Raw genomic sequence first — 21,058 nt, 5'->3', positions numbered from 1 at the left:
AGACAGTAGAGACAGTAGAGTAGAGACAGTAGAGTAGAGACAGCAGAGTAGAGACAGCAGAGTAGAGACAGTAGAGTAGAGATAGTAGAGTAGAGAGTAGAGACAGCAGAGTAGAGACAGTAGAGACAGTAGAGACAGTAGAGTAAAGACAGTAGAGACAGCAGAGTAGAGACAGTCAGTAGAGTAGAGACAGTACAGTAGAGTAGAGACAGTAGAGACAGTAGAGTAGAGACAGCAGAGTAGAGACAGTAGAGTAGAGACAGTAGAGTAGAGACAGCAGAGTAGAGACAGTAGAGTAGAGACAGTAGAGTAGAGACAGCAGACTAGAGACAGTAGAGTAGAGACAGCAGAGTAGAGACAGTAGAGTAGAGACAGCAGAGAGACAGTAGAGACAGTAGTAGAGACAGAGTAGAGACAGTAGAGACAGAGTAGAGACAGTAGAGTAGAGACAGCAGACTAGAGAGTAGGGAGACAGTAGAGACAGTAGAGTAGAGACAGTAGAGTAGAGACAGCAGAGTAGAGACAGTAGAGTAGAGACAGTAGAGAGACAGTAGAGTAGAGACAGTAGAGTAGAGACAGCAGCAGTAGAGACAGTAGAGTAGAGATAGTAGAGTAGAGACAGCAGAGTAGAGATAGTAGAGTAGAGACAGTAGATTAGAGACTGCAGAGTAGAGACAGTAGAGACAGCAGAGTGGAGACAGTAGTGACAGCAGAGTAGAGACAGTAGAGACAGCAGAGTAGAGACAGTAGAGTAGAGACAGCAGAGTAGAGACAGTAGAGTAGGGACAGCAGAGTAGAGGCAGTAGAGACAGCAGTGTAGAGACTGTAGAGTGGAGACAGTAGATTAGATACAGCAGAGCAGAGACAGTAGAGTAGAGACAGTAGAGTTGAGACAGTAGAGACAGCAGAGTAGAGAAAGTAGAGTAGAGACAGTAGAGTAGAGATAGTGGAGTAGAGACAGTAGAGACAGTAGAGTAGAGACAGCAGAGTAGAGACAGTAGAGACAGCAGAGTAGAGAAGGCAGAGCAGAGACAGTAGAGTAAAGACAGTAGAGTACTGACAGCAGAGTAGAGACAGTTGAGTAGCGACAGTAGAGACAGCAGAGTTGAGACAGTAGAGACAGCAGAGTAGAGCCAGTAGAGTAGAGACAGTAGAGACAGTAGAGTAGAGACAGCAGAGTAGAGACAGCAGAGTAGAGACAGTAGAGTAGAGACAGTATAGTAGAGACAGCAGAGTAGAGACAGCAGAGACAGTAGAGTAGAGACAGCAGAGTAGAGACAGTAGAGTAGAGACAGTAGAGTAGAGACAGTAGAGTAGAGACAGCAGAGTAGAGACAGTAGAGTAGAGACAGCAGACTAGAGACAGCAGAGTAGAGACAGTAGAGACAGTAGAGTAGAGACAGTATAGTAGAGACAGCAGACTAGAGACAGCAGAGTAGAGACAGTAGAGACAGTAGAGTAGAGACAGCAGAGTAGAGACAGCAGAGTAGAGACAGTAGAGTAGAGACAGCAGACTAGAGAAGGTAGAGAAGAGACAGCAGAGTAGAGACAGTAGAGTAGAGACAGCAGAGTAGAGACAGTAGAGTAGAGACAGCAGAGTAGAGACAGTAGATTAGAGACTGCAGAGTAGAGACAGTAGAGACAGCAGAGTGGAGACAGTAGAGACAGCAGAGTAGAGACAGTAGAGACAGCAGAGTAGAGACAGTAGAGTAGAGACAGCAGAGTAGAGACAGTAGAGTAGGGACAGCAGAGTAGAGGCAGTAGAGACAGCAGTGTAGAGACTGTAGAGTGGAGACAGTAGATTAGATACAGCAGAGCAGAGACAGTAGAGTAGAGACAGTAGAGTTGAGACAGTAGAGACAGCAGAGTAGAGAAGTAGAGTAGAGACAGTAGAGACAGCAGAGTAGAGACAGTAGAGTAGAGACAGTAGAGTAGACAGCAGAGTAGAGACAGCAGAGTAGAGACAGTAGAGTAGAGATAGTAGAGTAGAGACAGTAGAGACAGTAGAGTAGAGACAGTAGAGACAGCAGAGTAGAGAAGGCAGAGCAGAGACAGTAGAGTAAAGACAGTAGAGTACTGACAGCAGAGTAGAGACAGTCGAGTAGCGACAGTAGAGACAGTAGAGACAGCAGAGTAGAGACAGTAGAGTAGAGACAGTAGAGACAGTAGAGTAGAGACAGCAGAGTAGAGACAGCAGAGTAGAGACAGCAGAGTAGAGACAGCAGAGACAGTAGAGAAGAGACAGCAGAGTAGAGACAGCAGAGTAGATGCAGTAGAGTAGAGACAGCAGAGTAGAGACAGTAGAGTAGAGACAGCAGAGTAGAGACAGTAGAGTAGAGACAGCAGACTAGAGACAGCAGAGTAGAGACAGTAGAGACAGTAGAGTAGAGACAGCAGAGTAGAGACAGCAGAGTAGAGACAGTAGAGTAGAGACAGCAGACTAGAGAAGGTAGAGAAGAGACAGCAGAGTAGAGACAGCAGAGTAGAGACTTTAGAGACAAGACAGTAGAGTAGAGACAGCAGAGTAGAGTTGAGACAATAGAGACAGCAGAGTAGAGACAGTAGAGTAGAGACAGTAGAGACAGCAGAGTAGAGACAGTAGAGTAGAGACAGTAGAGTAGACAGCAGAGTAGAGACAGTAGAGTAGAGATAGTAGAGTAGAGACAGTAGAGACAGTAGAGTAGAGACAGCAGAGTAGAGATAATAGAGACAGCAGAGTAGAGAAGGCAGAGCAGAGACAGTAGAGTAAAGACAGTCGAGACAGTAGAGTACTGACAGCAGAGTAGAGACTGTAGGGTAGCGACAGTAGAGACAGCAGAGTTGAGACAGTAGAGACAGCAGAGTAGAGACAGTAGAGTAGAGACAGTAGAGTAGAGACAGTAGAGACAGTAGAGTAGAGACAGCAGAGTAGAGACAGCAGAGTAGAGACAGTAGAGTAGAGACAGTAGAGTAGAGACAGCAGAGTAGAGACAGCAGAGTAGAGACAGTAGAGTAGAGACAGTAGAGTAGAGACAGCAGAGTAGAGACAGTAGAGACAGTAGAGTAGACAGCAGAGTAGAGACAGTAGAGTAGAGACCGTAGAGTAGAGACAGTAGAGACAGCAGAGTAGAGACAGTAGAGTAGAGACAGCAGACTAGAGAAGGTAGAGAAGAGACAGCAGAGTAGAGACAGTAGAGTAGATACAGCAGAGTAGAGACAGTAGAGTAGAGACAGCAGAGTAGAGACAGTAGATTAGAGACTGTAGAGTAGAGACAGTAGAGAGAGCAGAGTGGAGACAGTAGAGACAGCAGAGTAGAGACAGTAGAGACAGCAGAGTAGAGACAGTAGAGTAGAGACAGCAGAGTAGAGACAGTAGAGTAGGGACAGCAGAGTAGAGGCAGTAGAGACAGCAGTGTAGAGACAGTAGAGTGGAGACAGTAGATTAGATACAGCAGAGCAGAGACAGTAGAGTAGAGACAGTAGAGTTGAGACAGTAGAGACAGCAGAGTAGAGAAAGTAGAGTAGAGACAGTAGAGACAGCAGAGTAGAGACAGTAGAGTAGAGACAGTAGAGTAGACAGCAGAGTAGAGACAGCAGAGTAGAGACAGTAGAGTAGAGATAGTAGAGTAGAGACAGTAGAGACAGTAGAGTAGAGACAGCAGAGTAGAGACAGTAGAGACAGCAGAGTAGAGAAGGCAGAGCAGAGAAAGTAGAGTAAAGACAGTAGAGTACTGACAGCAGAGTAGAGACAGTCGAGTAGCGACAGTAGAGACAGCAGAGTTGAGACAGTAGATACAGCAGAGTAGAGCCAGTAGAGTAGAGACAGTAGAGACAGTAGAGTAGAGACAGCAGAGTAGAGACAGTAGAGTAGACAGCAGAGTAGAGACAGCAGAGTAGAGACAGTAGAGTAGAGATAGTAGAGTACAGACAGTAGAGACAGTAGAGTAGAGACAGCAGAGTAGAGACAGTAGAGACAGCAGAGTAGAGAAGGCAGAGCAGAGAAAGTAGAGTAAAGACAGTAGAGTACTGACAGCAGAGTAGAGACTGTCGAGTAGCGACAGTAGAGACAGCAGAGTTGAGACAGTAGATACAGCAGAGTAGAGCCAGTAGAGTAGAGACAGTAGAGACAGTAGAGTAGAGACAGCAGAGTAGAGACAGCAGAGTAGAGACAGTAGAGTAGAGACAGTATAGTAGAGACAGCAGAGTAGAGACAGCAGAGACAGTAGAGTAGAGACAGCAGAGTAGAGACAGCAGAGTAGAGACAGTAGAGTAGAGACAGCAGAGTAGAGACAGTAGAGTAGAGACAGTAGAGTAGAGACAGCAGACTAGAGACAGCAGAGTAGAGACAGTAGAGACAGTAGAGTAGAGACAGCAGAGTAGAGACAGCAGAGTAGAGACAGTAGAGTAGAGACAGCAGACTAGAGAAGGTAGAGAAGAGACAGCAGAGTAGAGACAGCAGAGTAGAGACAGTAGAGACAAGACAGTAGAGTAGAGACAGTGGAGTAGAGACAGCAGAGTAGAGTTGAGACAATAGAGACAGCAGAGTAGAGACAGTAGAGACAGCAGAGTAGAGACAGTAGAGTAGAGACAGTAGAGTAGACAGCAGAGTAGAGACAGTAGAGTAGAGATAGTAGAGTAGAGACAGTAGAGACAGTAGAGTAGAGACAGCAGAGTAGAGATAGTAGAGACAGCAGAGTAGAGAAGGCAGAGCAGAGACAGTAGAGTAAAGACAGTAGAGACAGTAGAGTACTGACAGCAGAGTAGAGACAGTAGGGTAGCGACAGTAGAGACAGCAGAGTTGAGACAGTAGAGACAGCAGAGTAGAGACAGTAGAGTAGAGACAGTAGAGTAGAGACAGTAGAGACAGTAGAGTAGAGACAGCAGAATAGAGACAGCAGAGTAGAGACAGTAGAGTAGAGACAGTATAGTAGAGACAGCAGAGTAGAGACAGCAGAGTAGAGACAGCAGAGTAGAGACAGCAGACTAGAGACATTAGAGTAGAGACAGTAGAGTAGAGACAGTAGAGACAGAAGAGTAGAGACAGTAGAGCCAGCAGAGTAGAGACAGTAGAGACAGTAGAGTAGAGAAGGCAGAGCAGAGACAGTAGAGTAGAGACTGCAGAGTAGAGACAGCAGAGTAGAGACAGTAGAGTAGAGACAGTAGAGTAGAGACAGTAAAGTAGAGACATTAGACTATAGACAGCAGAGTAGAGACAGTAGAGACAGTAGAGTAGAGACAGCAGAGTAGAGACACCAGAGTAGAGACAGTAGAGTAGAGACAGCAGAGTAGAGACAGTAGAGTAGAGACAGCAGGATAGAGACAGTAGATTAGAGACTGCAGAGTAGAGACAGTAGAGTAGAGACAGCAGAGTAGAGACAGCAGAGTAGAGACAGTAGAGTAGAGACAGTAGAGTAGAGACAGCAGAGTAGAGACAGTAGAGACAGTAGAGTAGACAGCAGAGTAGAGACAGTAGAGTAGAGACCGTAGAGTAGAGACAGTAGAGACAGCAGAGTAGAGACAGTAGAGACAGCAGAGTAGAGACATTAGAGTAGAGACAGTAGAGTAGAGAAAGCAGAGTAGAGACAGTAGAGACGGCAGAGTTGAGACAGTAGAGACAGTAGAGTAGAGACAGCAGAGTAGAGACAGCAGAGTAGAGACAGTAGAGTAGAGACAGTAGAGTAGAGACAGCAGAGTAGAGAAAACAGTAGCTCAGTGATCTCTGAGGTCAAAGTCAGTGAGCCTGTCAAAAGTAGACCTCACCTTTGGACAACCTGTGTCCTCCATCTTCTCCTCCTCATCCTCTTCCTCCTCCTCTCTATACTGGTAGATGTATCTCTTCTGGTCCTCCATTTCCGGTAGCTTGACTGGTTCTGCTGCCGTTTCATTGACCATTGCTGTGGTCCTCCAGGGTTGGTCCTGAATAGGGAAAGCTGCCCAGGACCTCATGTCTCTGTTAGCCAGCATAGGGAGCTCTTCTCTGGAGTTAGGGTCTTGGCTAAAGCCCTGGTCCTGGTTCTGGTCCTGGTTGTACCCCAGTAGGGTTTGGAGGGAGGAGGGGAGTGTGAATTCAGCCACCAGAAGGTTAGGGGCAGAGGTTGTTATCAGCTTTCTGTAGGGGGTAGCCTGGGGCTGGTCCTGGGGGGGTGAGAGGGGGTCTGTGGTCAGTCCTGGGGTGTTGCTACTTCCCCCCTCCTCCTCCTCTTGGTGTGGCTGGTACATGATGTCAGAAGAGATACTCTGTCTGTAGCCATTGCTATGGTTCCAGATGTCCTCCAGCTCCTCCTCTACCTCCTCAAACTGCTGGTGGTCTGGATGGATGGTGAGGTCGGGGTCGACCGGATCAGAGTCGAGTTCTGTCTCTGTCTGGTGGTGTCTGTTTCTGGGTGTTGTTTTTGTCTCTGGGTGGGCAGGACCTGGGGTTGCTGTGAGATTTCCCCTGGGTGTGGACACAGCCTCCATACGCCCCTCCTCCAGAGACACTAGCCTCCCCACCACAGTCCTCATGGGCTGGGGCTCTTGGAGAACATCAGGTGCATTGAGCTTCAAGCTCCCAGAGTTGGAGACACCAGAGATGCCAGAGTCCATAGAGTCTTGCATCATACTCCCTAACCCACTGACCTTCAGATTCACAACCATCTGAGAAGCCTGGCTGGTCTCCTGGAGGTCAACACTCTCTCTATGGGTCTTCAACCTATGATGGTACTGGTGTCCATTGAGGTCCTGAATGAGGCACTCGTGGTTCTGATAGGCTGAGGAGGGACAGGGGTCCTTGCTCTCATGGTTCTGATAGGCTGAGGAGGGACAGGGGTCCTTGCTCTCATGGTTCTGATAGGCTGAGGAGGGACAGGGGTCCTTGCTCTCATGGTTCTGATAGGCTGAGGAGGGACAGGGGTCCTTGCTCTCGTGGTTCTGATAGGCTGAGGAGGGACAGGGGTCCTTGCTCTCATGGTTCTGATAGGCTGAGGAGGGACAGGGGTCCTTGCTCTCATGGTTCTGATAGGCTGAGGAGGGACAGGGGTCCTTGCTCTTTACAATGGGACTTCTACTAACCATGGTGGTTTCCATGTAATTGTAATGGTCTCGTTTCATTGGACTCTTTGGCCAATAAGCTGTGACTGGTGGTTGCGTGCTGAAGATGAGGTCCGACCTCCTCGTCCGATCCTGCTCAGGCTCCTGGAGTACGGTCTGGATCTGTGATAGGGATAGGTCATTGCTTGATACGTTTTCATCCCAGTCCTCATCCAGGGCAGGAGGAGGAGGAGGAGGAAAATCTGTATCTAGATTAGACAGAGGCTCCAGCTGAACAGCCTGTGTCAGTGGCTTTGTCTGTTTTAGTATTTGTGTCGGTGTCTGGGGCTGGGCCTGTGTCAGTAGTGGTTGTGTCTGTGTCTGTATCTGTGACAGTAGTGGTTGTGTCTGGGGCTGGGGCTGGGCCTGTGTCAGTAGTGGTTGTGTCTGGGGCTGGGGCTGGGCCTGTGTCAGTAGTGGTTGTGTCTGGGGCTGGGGCTGGGCCTGTGTCAGTAATGGTTGTGTCTGTGTCTGTATCTGTGTCAGTAGTGGCTGGGCCTGTGTCAGTAATGGTTGTGTCTGTGTCTGTATCTGTGACAGTAGTGGTTGTGTCTGTGTCTGGGGCTGGGCCTGTGTCAGTAGTGGTTGTGTCTGTGTCTGGGGCTGGGCCTGTGTCAGTAGTGGTTGTGTCTGTGTCTGGGGCTGGGCCTGTGTCAGTAGTGGTTGTGTCGGTGTCTGGGGCTGGGCCTGTGTCAGTAATGGTTGTGTCTGTGTCTGTATCTGTGTCAGTAATGGTTGTGTCTGTGTCAGTAGTGGCTGTGTCAGTGTCAGTAGTGGCTGTGTCTGTGTCAGTAGTGGCTGTGTCTGTATCTGTGTCAGTAGTGGCTGTGTCTGTATCTGTGTCAGTAGTGGCTGTGTCTGTATCTGTGTCAGTAGTGGCTGTGTCTGTGTCAGTAGTGGCTGTGTGTCTGTGTCAGTAGTGGCTGTGTCTGTGTCTGTGTCAGTAGTGGCTGTGTCTGTGTCTGTGTGGCTGTGTCTGTGTCTGTGTCAGTAGTGGCTGTGTCAGTAGTGGCTGTGTCAGTAGTGGCTGTGTCTGTATCTGTGTCAGTAGTGGCTGTGTCAGTAGTGTCTGTGTCAGTAGTGGCTGTGTCTGTATCTGTGTCAGTAGTGGCTGTGTCTGTATCTGTGTCAGTAGTGGCTGTGTCAGTAGTGTCTGTGTCAGTAGTGGCTGTGTCTGTATCTGTGTCAGTAGTGGCTGTGTCAGTGTCAGTAGTGGCTGTGTCTGTATCTGTGTCATTGTTTCATATCTGTAAGTAGTGACGGCCTCATTGTCTGATGCTCTGTGCGTGTCTGATGGAGGGGAGCGGGTATGTTTGAAAGAGCTGAGGGCTGCATGTGTCTCTGTGTGAGGGTTGGGATTGAGGTTTGGGTTGGGGGTTCCCCTGTGTTCTGGGAGTCCTATAGTGATGACATCCTGTATACTGGGGATCAACCTCATGTCTTTGGAGAGGTCGAAGGTCAAAACAGACCCCAGAGACAGGAACCTGCAGTGGCTCCTCACCTGGCCCCTGGGTGAAGCTATAGAGACTGCCTCTGTCACTGCATAGGGGCTGACAGTGGAGACCCCAGAACATTCATCTTCAATATCCCTGGCCAATGGGTTATCCATGTAGTCCACAAGTTCCACCCCCTGCCCTGGCCCCACCCCCTCGGCCTTTAATAGGCTCTTCTTCTTCCTCCGGCCCTCCTTCATTGGCCAGGTCTGGGTGTCGTACAGCGTGATTTGCTGGGGTGCAGCTTCAGCAGGACATGCCACTTCTGTCTGCTCCTCCCCCTCTACAACCATGATTTTCTGAATGGTGTGGCGGCCAGCGTCTCTCTTCCTTCTCCTCTTCTTGCTCCTTATCTTCAGACTAGAGAAGATGGAGGTGTTCTTAGGCAGGGAGGAGGAGAAAGAGACGCAAGATTGAGGAGCCCCGGAGGAGGAGGAGGAGGGGGATGAAGAGGAGGAGGTCTTGGTGTGGAGGCGGGGCAGTAAAATACTCTCGTATGTAGGAGCTGATGTCATGTTGTTGTCCTTTAAATAGAGGAGGACAGAACACAGGTTTAGACAGGATAGGAGGAGATATGAGTAGAGACAGGGTTAGAGAGGGAAGGGAGAGGAGAGGAGGAGATAAGAAAAGGGTTAGAGAGTGAGAGGAGAGGAGACAGAGGTTAGACAGAAAAAAGGAGGGAGAGGAGAGGAGGGAGGAGATAAGAGAGAGACAGGGATAGAGAGGGGGATGGAGAGGGAGAGGATAAGAGAGTAGGGAGCAGGAGGAGAGAGGATATTCGACAGGAATAGAGAGGGAGAGGAGAGGAGGGGCGGAGATAAGAGAGGAGACAGGGATAGAGAGGAGACAGGGTTAGAGAGTGAAGAGGAGAGGAGAGGAGAGGAGGAGTTAGATAGGAATAGAGAGGAGAGGAGACAGGGTTAGAGATGAGAGGACACAGGGAGAGAAGAGACAGGGTTAGAGAGGGAGAGGAGAGGAGACAGGGTTAGAGAGGGCGAGGAGAGGAGAATGGGATAGAGAGAGAGGGAAGAGGAGACAGGGTTAGAGAGGAAGAGGAGAGGAGACAGGGATAGAGAGGGAGAGGAGAAGAGACAGGGATAGAGAGGAGAGAGGAGAAGAGACAGGGATGAGAGGAAGAGGAGAGGAGAAGAGACAGGGATAGAGGAAGAGGAGAGGAGACAGGATTAGAGAGGGAGAGGAGAGGAGACAGGGTTAGAGAGGGAGAGGAGAGGAGAGGAGACAGGGTTAGAGAGGGAGAGGAGAGGAGACAGGGTTAGAGAGGGAGAGGAGAGGAGACAGGGTTAGAGAGGGAGAGGAGAAGCGACAGGGATAGAGAGGGAGAGGAGAAGAGACAGGGTTAGAGAGGAAGAGGAGACAGGGTTAGAAAGTTAACAGTATTGGACAATTATGTTTCATATTGTGAGATTGTTAGTGCAAATGGTTATCAGGGCAGAGAGCCTCATGCAGCATTCCTCTGCTAACAGACCATGCGTCCCTAATCGCACCCTATTCCCTACCCTGGTTAAAGTAGTGCACAATGTAGGGAATATACAGTCAGTATACCAAACATTAGGAACACCTTCCTAATATTGTGATGATACACATGTTTTACTTGTTTTTTATTTCACCTTTATTTAGGGCAGAGAGCCTCATGCAGCATTCCTCTGCTAACAGATAGGCCAGATCACCTTTATTCCCTACCCTGGTTAAAGTAGTGCACAATGATACCTTTCATTTACCAAACATTAGGAACACCTTCCTAATATTGTGATGATACACATGTTTTACTTGTTTTTTATTTCACCTTTATTTAGCCAGGTAGGCCAGATCACCTTTATTTAGCCAGGTAGGCCAGATCACCTTTATTTAGCCAGGTAGGCCAGATCACAATTATTTAACCAGGTAGGCCAGATCACCTTTATTTAACCAGGTAGACCAGATCACCTTTATTTAACCAGGTAGGCCAGATCACCTTTATTTAACCAGGTAGGCAAGTTGAGAACAAGTTCTCATTTTCAACTGCGACCTGGCCAAGATAAAGCAAAGCAGTGTGAACAAACAACAACACAGAGTTATACATGGAGTAAACAAACATACAGTCAATAATACAGTATAAACAAGTCTATATACAGCATATGCAAATTAGGTAAGATAAGAGAGGTAAGGCAATAAATAGGCTGTGGTGGCGAAGTAATTACAATATAGCAATTAAACACTGGAATGGTAGATGTGCAGAATATGAATGTGCAAGTAGAGATACTGGGGTGCAAAGGAGCAAGATAAATTAATAAATACAGTATGGAGACGAGGTAGGTAGATAGATGGGCTGTTTACAGATGGGCTATGTACAGGTGCAGTGATCTATGAGCTGCTCTGACAGCTGGTGCTTAAAGCTAGTGAGGGAGATATGAGTCTCCAGCTTCAGTGATTTTTGCAGTTCGTTCCAGTCATTGGCAGCAGAGAACTGGAAGGAAAGGCGGCCAAAGGAGGAATTGGCTTTGGGGGTGACCAGTGAGATATACCTGCTGGAGCGTGTGCTACGAGTGGGTGCTGCTATGGTGACCAGTGAGATATACCTGCTGGAGCGTGTGCCAAGAGTGGGTGCTGCTATGGTGACCAGTGAGCTGAGATAAGGCGGGGCTTTACCTAGCAGAGACTTGTAGATGACCTGGAGCCAGTGGGTTTGGCAACGAGTATGAAGCGAGGGCCAACCAACGAGAGCGTACAGGTCACAGTGGTGGGTAGTATATGTGGCTTTGGTGACAAAACGGATTTGTTGAGTAGAGTGTTGTAGGCTATTTTGTAAATGACATTGCTGAAGTCGAGGATCGGTAGGATGGTCAGTTTTACGAGGGTATGTTTGGCAGCATGAGCGAAGGATGCTTGTTGCGAAATAGGAAGCTGATTCTAGATTCCATTTTCGATTGGAGATGCTTAATGTGAGTCTAGAAGGAGAGTTTACAGTCTAGCCAGACACCTAGGTATTTGGAATTGTCCACATATTCTAAGTCAGAGCCGTCCAGAGTAGTGATGCTGGACGGGCGGGCAGGTGTGGGCAGTCGGTTGAAGAGCATGCATTTAGTTTTACTAGCATTTAAAAGCAGTTGGAGGCCACGGAAAGAGTGTTGTATGGCATTGAAGCTCGATTGGAGGTTTGTTAACACAGTGTCCAAAGAAGGACCAGATGTATACAGAATGGTGTCATCTGCGTAGAGGTGGATCAGAGAATCACCAGCAGCAAGAGCGACATCATTGATGTATACGGAGAAAAGAGTCGGCCCGAGAATTAAATCCTGTGGCACCCCCATAGAGACTGCCAGAGGTCCGGACAACAGGCCCTCCGATTTGACATACTGAACTCGGAGAAGGTACGGTGTTTTTCGAAATGGTCGGTGATCTGTATGTTAACTTGGCTTTCGAAGACCTTAGAAAGGCAGGAGGGATAGATGTAGGTCTGTAGCAGTTTGGGTCTAGAGTGTCTCCCCCTTTGAAGAGGGGGATGACTGCGGAAGCTTTCCAATCTTTGGGAATGTCAGACGACACGAAAGAGAGGTTGAACAGGCTAGTAATAGGGGTTGCAACAATGTTGGCAGATAATTTTAGAAAGTGAGGGTCCAGATTGTCTAGCCTGGCTGATTTGTAGGGGTCCAGGTTTTGCAGCTCTTTCGGAACATCAGCTATCTGGATTTGGGTGAAGGAGAAATGGGGGAGGTTTGGGCGAGTTGCTGTTGGGAGCCAGGGCTGTTGAGCAGGGTCAGGGTAGCCAGGTGGAAAGCATGGCCAGCCGCAGAAAAATGCTTATTGAAATTCTCAATTATAGTGATTATAGTGAATTTATCGGTGGTGTCAGTGTTTCCTAGTCTCAGTGCAGTGGGCAGCTGGGAGGAGGTGTTCTTATTCTCCATGGACTTTACAGTGTCCCAGAACTTTTTGTAGTTTGTACTACAGGATGCACATTTCTGTCTGAAAAAGCTTGCCTTAGCTTTCCTAACTGCCTGTGTATATTTGTTCCTAACTTCCCTGAAAAGTTGCATATCACGGGGGCTATTCGATGCTAACACAGGACGCCACAGGATGTTTTTGTGCTGGTCAATGGCAGTCAGGTCTGGAGAGAACGAAGGGCTATATCTGTTCCTGGTTCTACATTTTTTGAACGGGGCATGCTTATTTAAGATGGTGAGGAAGGCACTTTTAAAGAATAGCCAGGCATCATCTACTGACGGGGTGAAGTCAATATCCTTCCAGGATACCCGGGCCAGGTCGATTAGAAAGGCCTGCTCTCAGAAGTGTTTCAGGGAGCGTTTGACAGTGATGAGGGGTGGTCGTTTGACCGCGGACCCATTACGGATGCAGGCAATGAGGCAGTGATCGCTGAGATCTTGGTTGAAAACAGCAGAGGTGTATTTGGAGGGCAAGTTGGTTAGGATGACATCTATGAGGGTGCCCGTGTTTACAGATTTGGAGTTGTACCTGGTGGGTTCATTGATAGTTTGTGTGAGATTGAGGGCATCAAGCTTAGATTGTTGGATGTCCGGGATGTTAAGCATGTCCCAGTTTAGGTCACCTAGTAGCACGAGCTCTGAAGATAGATGGGGGACAATCAATTCACATATGGTGTCCAGAGCACAGCTGGGGGCAGAAGGTGGTCTATAGCAAGCGGCAACAGTGAGAGACTTGTTTCTCGAAAGATGGATTTTTAAAAGTGGAAGTTTGAATTGTTTGGGTACAGACCTGGATAGTAAGACAGAACTCTGCAGACTATCTCTGCAGTAGATTGCAACACCGCCCCCTTTGGCCATTCTATCTTGTCGAAAATTTTTATTGTTAGGGATGGAAATTTCAGGATTTTTGGTGGCCTTCCTAAGCCAGGATTCAGGCTAGGACATCCGGGTTGGCAGAGTGTGCTAAAGCAGTGAGTAAAACAAACTTAGGGAGGAGGCTTCTGATGTTAACATGCATGAAACCAAGGCTTTTACATTTACAGAAGTCAACAAATGAGAGCACCTGGGGAATGGGAGTGATGCTGGGCACTGCAGGGCCTGGATTAACCTCTACATCACCAGAGGAACAGAGGAGAAGTAGGATGAGGGTACGGCTAAAGGCTATCAGGACGGGTCGTTTAGTGCTTTCAGAGCAGAGAGTAAAAGGAGCAGGTTTCTGGGTGTGAGAGACATCATGTACAGACAGGGGTATGGTAGAATGTAAGTACATTGGAGGTAGACCTAGGCATTGAGTAATGATGAGAGAGATATTGTCTCTAGAGACGTTTAAACCAGTTTATGTCACCGCATATGTGGGAGGTGGAACTAAATGGTAGGTTAAGGCATATTGAGCAGGGCTAGAGGCTCTACAGTGAATTAAGACAGTAATCACTAACCAGGACAGTAATGGACGAGGCATATTGATATTAGAGAGAGGCATGCGTAGCCAAGTGATCATAGGGGTCCAGTGAGTGGTTCGTCTGACTGGAGAAATGGCAATTCAGACAGTTAGCAGGCCGATGCTAACACGCTAACAGTTAGCAGGCGCGGGCTAGCAAGCTAGCAGAAGGGCCTTAGAGGGACGTCTCTATGGAGGAAAGTCTGTTTCCTCTATGGAGGAAAGTCTGTTGACGTCGAAAGACCAGTCGTGATGGATTAGTAGGGTTTCGAGTAGCAGAGGGGTCTAGTGGTCTAGTGGCCCAAGAAATTGGCCGATGGGTCAATATAGCTAACAGTCCAGTATGCTCTAGACAGCTAGCAGCTAACAGTCCAGTATGCTCTAGACAGCTAGCAGCTAACAGTCCAGTATGCTCTAGACAGCTAGCAGCTAACGGCTGTGGATGGGCATTCAGGGGACATCGTGATGTAGAGGCCAGTTGAGTACCTCCTCGAGCAGATTACGTCATAGTCCAGTCGTGCAGGATCTGTGGGGTACCGTGCAGTAGAAGGGGTCCGATTATTGTATCCCAGGAGTGGCTGATGGGCTTCTTTTAGCTAGCCGGGAGAAAGGGCCTAGCATGGGCTAGCTCCCGGCTAATTGGTGCTTGCTCCTGGACCGACGTTAGCCAGTACTCGGATATCAGCTAGCTTGCTGCGAAGATCCAGGAGAACATGTCCAGGGCTTGCGGTAGGAATCCGGGGGTATGGAGAGAAATAGGTCCGGTATGTTCTGGTTTGAGTCACGTTGTACAAACTGGTGAGAGTTTTCCGAGCTAAAGGTTAGCTGATGACCTCTAGCAGTGGTTAGCTGACTAGTAGCTAGTGAGCCGGCTAGCTTCTGTTGGGGGATTCTGAATTTCAGGTGAATAATATTTTAGAAAAAAACAGATCCACGACCACATGAGGCGGGCTGCAGGAGAGTGTTTTAATGTTGGGACACGACAAGACGAGGACAAAAGACGTCTGACTGCTACGCCATCTTGGATAAAGATATGGGAATTTGTTGAGTGTGAAAAAAAAAACAGGAGCATACCAAACCCTGTTCAGAGACACTTACATTTTTAGTCTTGCCCATTCACCCTCTGAATGGCACACATCCACAATCCATGTCTCAATTGTCTCCAGGCGTATATTAACCTGTCTCCTCCCCTTCATCTACATGGATCGAAGTGGATTTAAAGCGGAAATATGAACCTTTTGTGCGACCCGACCAAGTGATTGGTTATAAATATGTCAATCTCATTGGAAGCATGTCTAAAGAAGCTATAGATCAGTTCTATGGGAAGCTGTAGATCAGTTCTATGGGAAGCTGTAGATCAGTTCTATGGGAAGCTGTAGATGAGTTCTACAGGAAGCTGTAGATCAGTTCTACTGGAAGCTGTAGATCAGTTCTACTGGAAGCTGTAGATCAGTTCTACAGGAAGCTGTAGATCAGTTCTATGGGAAGCTGTAGATCAGTTCTATGGGAAGCTGTAGATCAGTTCTATGGGAAGCTGTAGATCAGTTCTATGGGCACATTTCTATGCTTCCCGTGTTTAAGTTTAGTTTTTGTGTCTCTTTCATTTTCTTCACACTTCACACAGCTGAATATACAATATGTTTGGTTATTGTAACGTGACTAGGGGGTATTTAATATTTCTATGTTGTGTTCTAGTTCTTTTTTCTATGTTGGGTGTTTTGTATGATTCCCAATTAGAGGCAGCTGGTAATCGTTGTCTCTAATTGAGGATCATATTTAAGTAGCTATTTTTCCCACCTGTGTTTGTGGTATATTATATTTTGTGTTTGTGCATGTGCACCACTTAGTCACGACCTTTTGTGACTCCCAAACCCGCATGCGGGAGCGTAATCATCGCCTGAAACTAATTAGCATAACGCAGCGGACATAAATATCCCTAGAAAATATTCCTATTCATGAAAATCACAAATGAAATATATTGAGACACAGCTTTGCCTTTTGTTAATCACCCTGTCATCTCAGATTTTCAAAATATGCTTTACAGCCAACGCTAGACAAGTATTTGTGTAAGTTTATCGATAGCCTAGCATAGCATTATGCCCTGCTAGCAGCAGGCAACCTTGTCACGGAAATCAGAAAACCAATCAAATTCAATCGTCTACCTTTGATGAACTTCGGATGTTTTCACTCACGAGACTCCCAGGTAGATAGCCAAAGTTCATTTTTTCCCAAAATATTATTTTTGTAGGCGAAACACCTCCGTTTGTTCTTCACGTTTTGCTGAGAAATCTCCCGGAAATTGTGGTCACCACAACTCCGAAAAATATTCAAAATTAGCTCCATAATATCGACAGAAACATGGCAAACGTTGTTTAGAATCCATCCTCAAGGTGTTTTTCTAATATCTATTCGATAATATATCCGTCGGGACAATTTGTTTTTCACTAGGACCGATTGGAGTAATGGCTACCTCTTTATTTTACGTGAGAATCTCTCTCGGAGCCACCATGTGACCACTTATGCAATGTGGCCGCCAGTATTCTTCAACAGAAATGCGTAAAACTATGTCACAATGCTGTAGACACCTTGGGGAATACGTAGAAAGCGTAAGCTCGTTGATGGTACATTCACAGCCAAATAGGGAGTCATTGGAACGCAGCGCTTTCAAAACCTGGGGCACTTCCGGATTGGATTTTTCTCAGGCTTTCGCCAGCAAACATCATTTCTATTATACTCACAGACAATATCTTTACAGTTTTGGAAACGTTAGAGTGTTTTCTATCTTTCCTGACAAAATAACCCGTTTAAAACGGGAACGTTTTTTTTCCAAAAATGAAAATACTGCCCCTAGAGTTCCAAAAGGTTTTTAAGTTGTTCATTTATTTGATTTATTGTTTTTTCAAAAATGTCACTTTGAAATAAATATGTGGAACTCAACATCCGCTGCACCTTGGTCCTGTTCTTACGACAACCGTAACAGTTATGGAAAATCCATTTCACAGCGGTTTAGAGGGTATAATGACTGTCTATACTCTACATGCTTGTTTTGTCACATAAACTGAAGTTAGTCAAACCATTGGAATTGTAGCAACCAGGAAACAGTGGAGCACGTTCTGCGTAGTGCATCTTTAACAGGTGACGTATAAAAGGGAGATGTCACCTGGTCAGTCTATGTCAGGGAAAGATCAGGTGTTCATAATGTTATGTATGGTCAGTGTACAGGATATAGGAAATAGGATGTTGTTTGGGACAGCCAAAGACTGGGTCATTTAGCAGCATGTGTTACAGATGAAAGATGACATCATCACAGTTAAGATGACAGAACCAATCAGGTGCCTTGCTGTGACACACTTTAGAGCATGCGTCCAGTTATCTGCACACGCACATACTGTAGTAGAGACACACTGTAGTAGAGACACACTGTAGTAGAGACACACTGTAGTAGAGACATACTGTAGTAGAGACACACTGTAGTAGAGACACACTGTAGTAGAGACATACTGTAGTAGAGACACACTGTAGTAGAGACACACTGTAGTAGAGACACATTGTAGTAGAGACACACTGTAGTAGAGACATACTGTAGTAGAGACACACTGTAGTAGAGACACACTGTAGTAGAGACACACTGTAGTAGAGACATACTGTAGTAGAGACTTGGCATGCTGCTTCAGTTCACACTAACCCATTTACCTGTTCTGCACTCTGGCGATAAATCTTTCTCTTTAAACTACCCAGAGTATTTTCCCACAGACCCTGGCAGCACCTCCAAAAGGTTTTAGGTGGCTGAGAGAGAGGGGTAGAGAGAGATATGGAGAGAAGGGTAGAGAGAGAGAGAGTGAGAGAGAGAGAGAGAGAGAGAGAGAGAGAGCGGTAGAGAGAGAGAGAGAGAGAGAGAGAAAGAGAGAGAGAGATATATAGTTAGAGGTGTAGAAAGAGAGAGATAGCGAGAGAAAAAGAGGGGTAGAGCGAGAGAGAGGGGTAAAGAGAGAGGGGTAGAGAGAGCGAGAGTAGAGGAGAGAGAGATAGGGGTAGGGGAAGAGAGAGGGGAAGAGAGAGAGAGAGAGAGAGAGTGGTAGAGAGTGAGAGGGGTAGAGAGTGAGAGACCGAGGTTGAGAGAAAGATAGAGATAGAGGGGTAGAGAGTGAGAGAGAAGTAGAGAGATAGAGGGGTAGGGAGAGAGAGAGAGTGGGGTAGAGAGAGAGGGGTAGGTTGAGAAAGAGAGGGGAAGAGAGAGAGAGAGCGAGGTTGAGAGAAAGATAGAGAGAGAGGGGTAGAGAGAGAGGTAGAGAGAGAGAGAGGGGGAGAGAGAGAGAGAGTAGAGGAGAGAGAGATAGAGGGTAGGGGAAGAGAGAGGGAAGAAGAGAGAGAGAGAGAGAGTGGTAGAGAGTGAGAGGGGTAGAGAGAGACCGAGGTTGAGAGAAAGATAGAGATAGAGGGGTAGAGAGTGAGAGAGAAGTAGAGAGATAGAGGGGTAGGGAGAGTGAGAGAGAGTGGGGTAGAGAGAGAGGGGTAGGAAGAGAGAGAGAGAGCGAGGTTGAGAGAAAGATAGAGAGAGAGGGGTAGAGAGAGGTAGAGAGAGAGAGACGGGGAGAGAGAGAGAAAGGGAAAAGTAGAGGTAGAGAGCGAGAGGGGTAGAGAAATAGGAATAGAGAGAGAGAGAGAGATAGACGGGGAGAAAAAGAGAGGGCGAGGGAGACGCAGAGGTAGAGACAGTGAGAGCGAGAGGGAGAGAGAAAGAAAGAGATAGAGATAGAAAAGAGAAAGTATGGAAATGAAGGCAAGAAAGGATAGCTGGAAACAGCTGAGAAGGGCGTGTGGAAGTAGACACCCAGTGCTATGATTCTATAGGAGAAACAAATACAGAGGGTTGAAATAGTGTTTCAGGACAATGGACAGTCCAGTCAGGTAGGTACAGAGTGGTCAGGACAGTCAGGTAGGTACAGAGTGGTCAGGCCAGTCAGGTAGGTACAGAGTGGTCAGTCCAGTCAGGTAGGTACAGAGTGGTCAGTCCAGTCAGGTAGGTACAGAGTGGTCAGTCCAGTCAGGTAGGTACAGAGTGGTCAGTCCAGTCAGGTAGGTACAGAGTGGTCAGGACAGTCAGGTAGGTATAGAGTGGTCAGTCCAGTCAGGTAGGTACAGAGTGGTCAGTCCAGTCAGGTAGGTACAGAGTGGTCAGTCCAGTCAGGTAGGTACAGAGTGGTCAGTCCAGTCAGGTAGGTACAGAGTGGTCAGGACAGTCAGGTAGGTACAGAGTGGTCAGGACAGTCAGGTAGGTTTAGAGTGGTGTGGGGGCTGTGCTTTGGCAAAGTGGGTGGGGTTATATCCTTCCTGTTTGGCCCTGTCCGGGGGTGTCCTCGGATGGGGCCACAGTGTCTCCTGACCCCTCCTGTCTCAGTCTCCAGTATTTATGCTGCAGTAGTTTGTGTCGGGGGGCTAGGGTCAGTTTGTTATATCTGGAGTACTTCTCCTGTCCTATTCGGTGTCCTGTGTGAATCTAAGTGTGCGTTCTCTAATTCTCTCCTTCTACACTTCTCTCTTTCTTTCTCTCTCTCGGAGGACCTGAGCCCTAGGACCATGCCCCAGGACTACCTGACATGATGACTCCTTGCTGTCCCCAGTCCACCTGACTGTGCTGCTGCTCCAGTTTCAACTGTTCTGCCTTACTATTATTCGACCATGCTGGTCATTTATGAACATTTGAACATCTTGGCCATGTTCTGTTATAATCTCCACCCGGCACAGCCAGAAGAGGACTGGCCACCCCACATAGCCTGGTTCCTCTCTAGGTTTCTTCCTAGGTTTTGGCCTTTCTAGGGAGTTTTTCCTAGCCACCGTGCTTCTACACCTGCATTGCTTGCTGTTTGGGGTTTTAGGCTGGGTTTCTGTACAGCACTTTGAGATATCAGCTGATGTACGAAGGGCTATATAAATACATTTGATTTGATTTGGTCATGACAGTCAGGTAGGTACAGAGTGGTCATGACAGTCAGGTAGGTATATATGAGAGGAGGTCTGTGGTTCTTACCCTGTGGACAGGCTCTGTGCTCTCCTCCTCACCCACCCTAGGATTAGCCTCCATCACCTCCACATGACTGTCTCCTTGGTTCCCCAAGCTGAGGATGAGGTTGACAGTACCCCCCAGGTCCACACTGCCTCCAAGGCTGAGGTTAGGGCTGTTCTTGACGGTGCCCCCTAGGTAGACCATTCCCCCCTGGTTCCCCAGGCGAACCCCCTGGCCCACCAAGCTAACCCCCTGCCCCCCCAGCCTAACCTTAGGGCTGCTGTTGACTGAGGTGCCCCCTAGGCACATGGTGCCCCCCAGGCAGAGGGCTGGGCTGCTGGGCTCTTTTAAGACCAGGCAGGAGGATTGGTGGGTCTCTGGGGGAGAGGTGAGGCCCCTTAGAGGCCCTGTGTTGCTTTTCATCACCTGATAGCCATCCTCTTGGTCCTTCCAATTTTGCTGGTCTGTTGCGGGACAGTACAGACTGTCTATTTTCCTCAGTCTGTCCTCAAAGACACTCAGTGCAGGGGTAAAGTGGGTCTCTGACTGAGCAGGGGTAAAGTGGGTCTCTGGCTGAGCAGGTGTACTGTGGGTCTCTGGCTGAGCAGGGGTACTGTGGGTGGAGCAGGCTGTATCATCGGTGTTGATATCTGCTCCTGTGGTCTCTGAGTAGATGTTGTCTCTAGTGGACTCTACTGTGGTCTCTGAGTAGATGTTGTCTCTAGTGGACTCTACTGTGGTCTCTGAGTAGATGTTGTCTCTAGTGGACTCTACTGTGGTCTCTGAGTAGATGTTGTCTCTAGTGGACTCTACTGTGGTCTCTGAGTAGATGTTGTCTCTAGTGGACTCTACTGTGGTCTCTGAGTAGATGTTGTCTCTAGTGGACTCTTCTGTGGTCTCTGAGTAGATGTTGTCTCTAGTGGACTCTACTGTGGTCTCTGAGTAGATATTATCTCCAGGAGTCTGCTCTGTTGGGGGCTCAGAGTCGATAAGATCTTCATTAAGTTCAGTCTCGTTATTCCTGCGTTGACTCCTCTGGTGTTTCTGGTCTCTCCAGTGGACCAACATCCATCCCAGCATGGACCTCAACTCCTCCAGACGCTCATGGATCTAGAGGAATGAACAATCATTCACTC

At 47.7% G+C, this 21,058-nt stretch overlaps 2 protein-coding genes across 3 annotated transcripts in view; both read right to left on the bottom strand.

The window, feature by feature from the left end:
- LOC135563923 (uncharacterized) overlaps window positions 1-8,027 on the bottom strand; it is a 32,839-nt gene extending 24,812 nt beyond the window's left edge. The window contains exon 1 of the mRNA XM_065007761.1: window positions 5,739-8,027. Within this exon, the coding sequence (XP_064863833.1) occupies window positions 5,739-7,067 (1,329 nt within the window). The 5' untranslated portion in view covers window positions 7,068-8,027. The remainder of the gene's footprint in view (window positions 1-5,738) is intronic.
- Window positions 7,987-20,127, bottom strand: LOC115127195 (uncharacterized). 2 transcript variants are annotated; one of them, XM_065007762.1, is made up of 3 exons: window positions 19,947-20,127; window positions 17,612-17,704; window positions 7,987-9,063 (listed from the first exon to the last, which is right to left on the bottom strand). In XM_065007762.1, exons 1-3 carry the CDS (start codon window positions 20,124-20,126, stop codon window positions 7,987-7,989), a joined length of 1,350 nt encoding a protein of 449 aa, XP_064863834.1. In that variant the 5' UTR covers window position 20,127. The 2 variants fall into 2 exon arrangements, with proteins under 2 accessions (XP_064863834.1, XP_064863835.1); XM_065007763.1 differs by lacking the exon at window positions 17,612-17,704.
- Between the last annotated feature and the right edge of the window lie 931 nt (window positions 20,128-21,058).

Source organism: Oncorhynchus nerka, linkage group LG23 (assembly GCF_034236695.1).
Source record: "Oncorhynchus nerka isolate Pitt River linkage group LG23, Oner_Uvic_2.0, whole genome shotgun sequence".
Lineage (NCBI taxonomy): Eukaryota > Metazoa > Chordata > Actinopteri > Salmoniformes > Salmonidae > Oncorhynchus > Oncorhynchus nerka.
The sequence above is the reverse complement of the archived record's forward strand: the minus strand, read 5'-3'. Positions and strand labels throughout refer to the sequence as shown.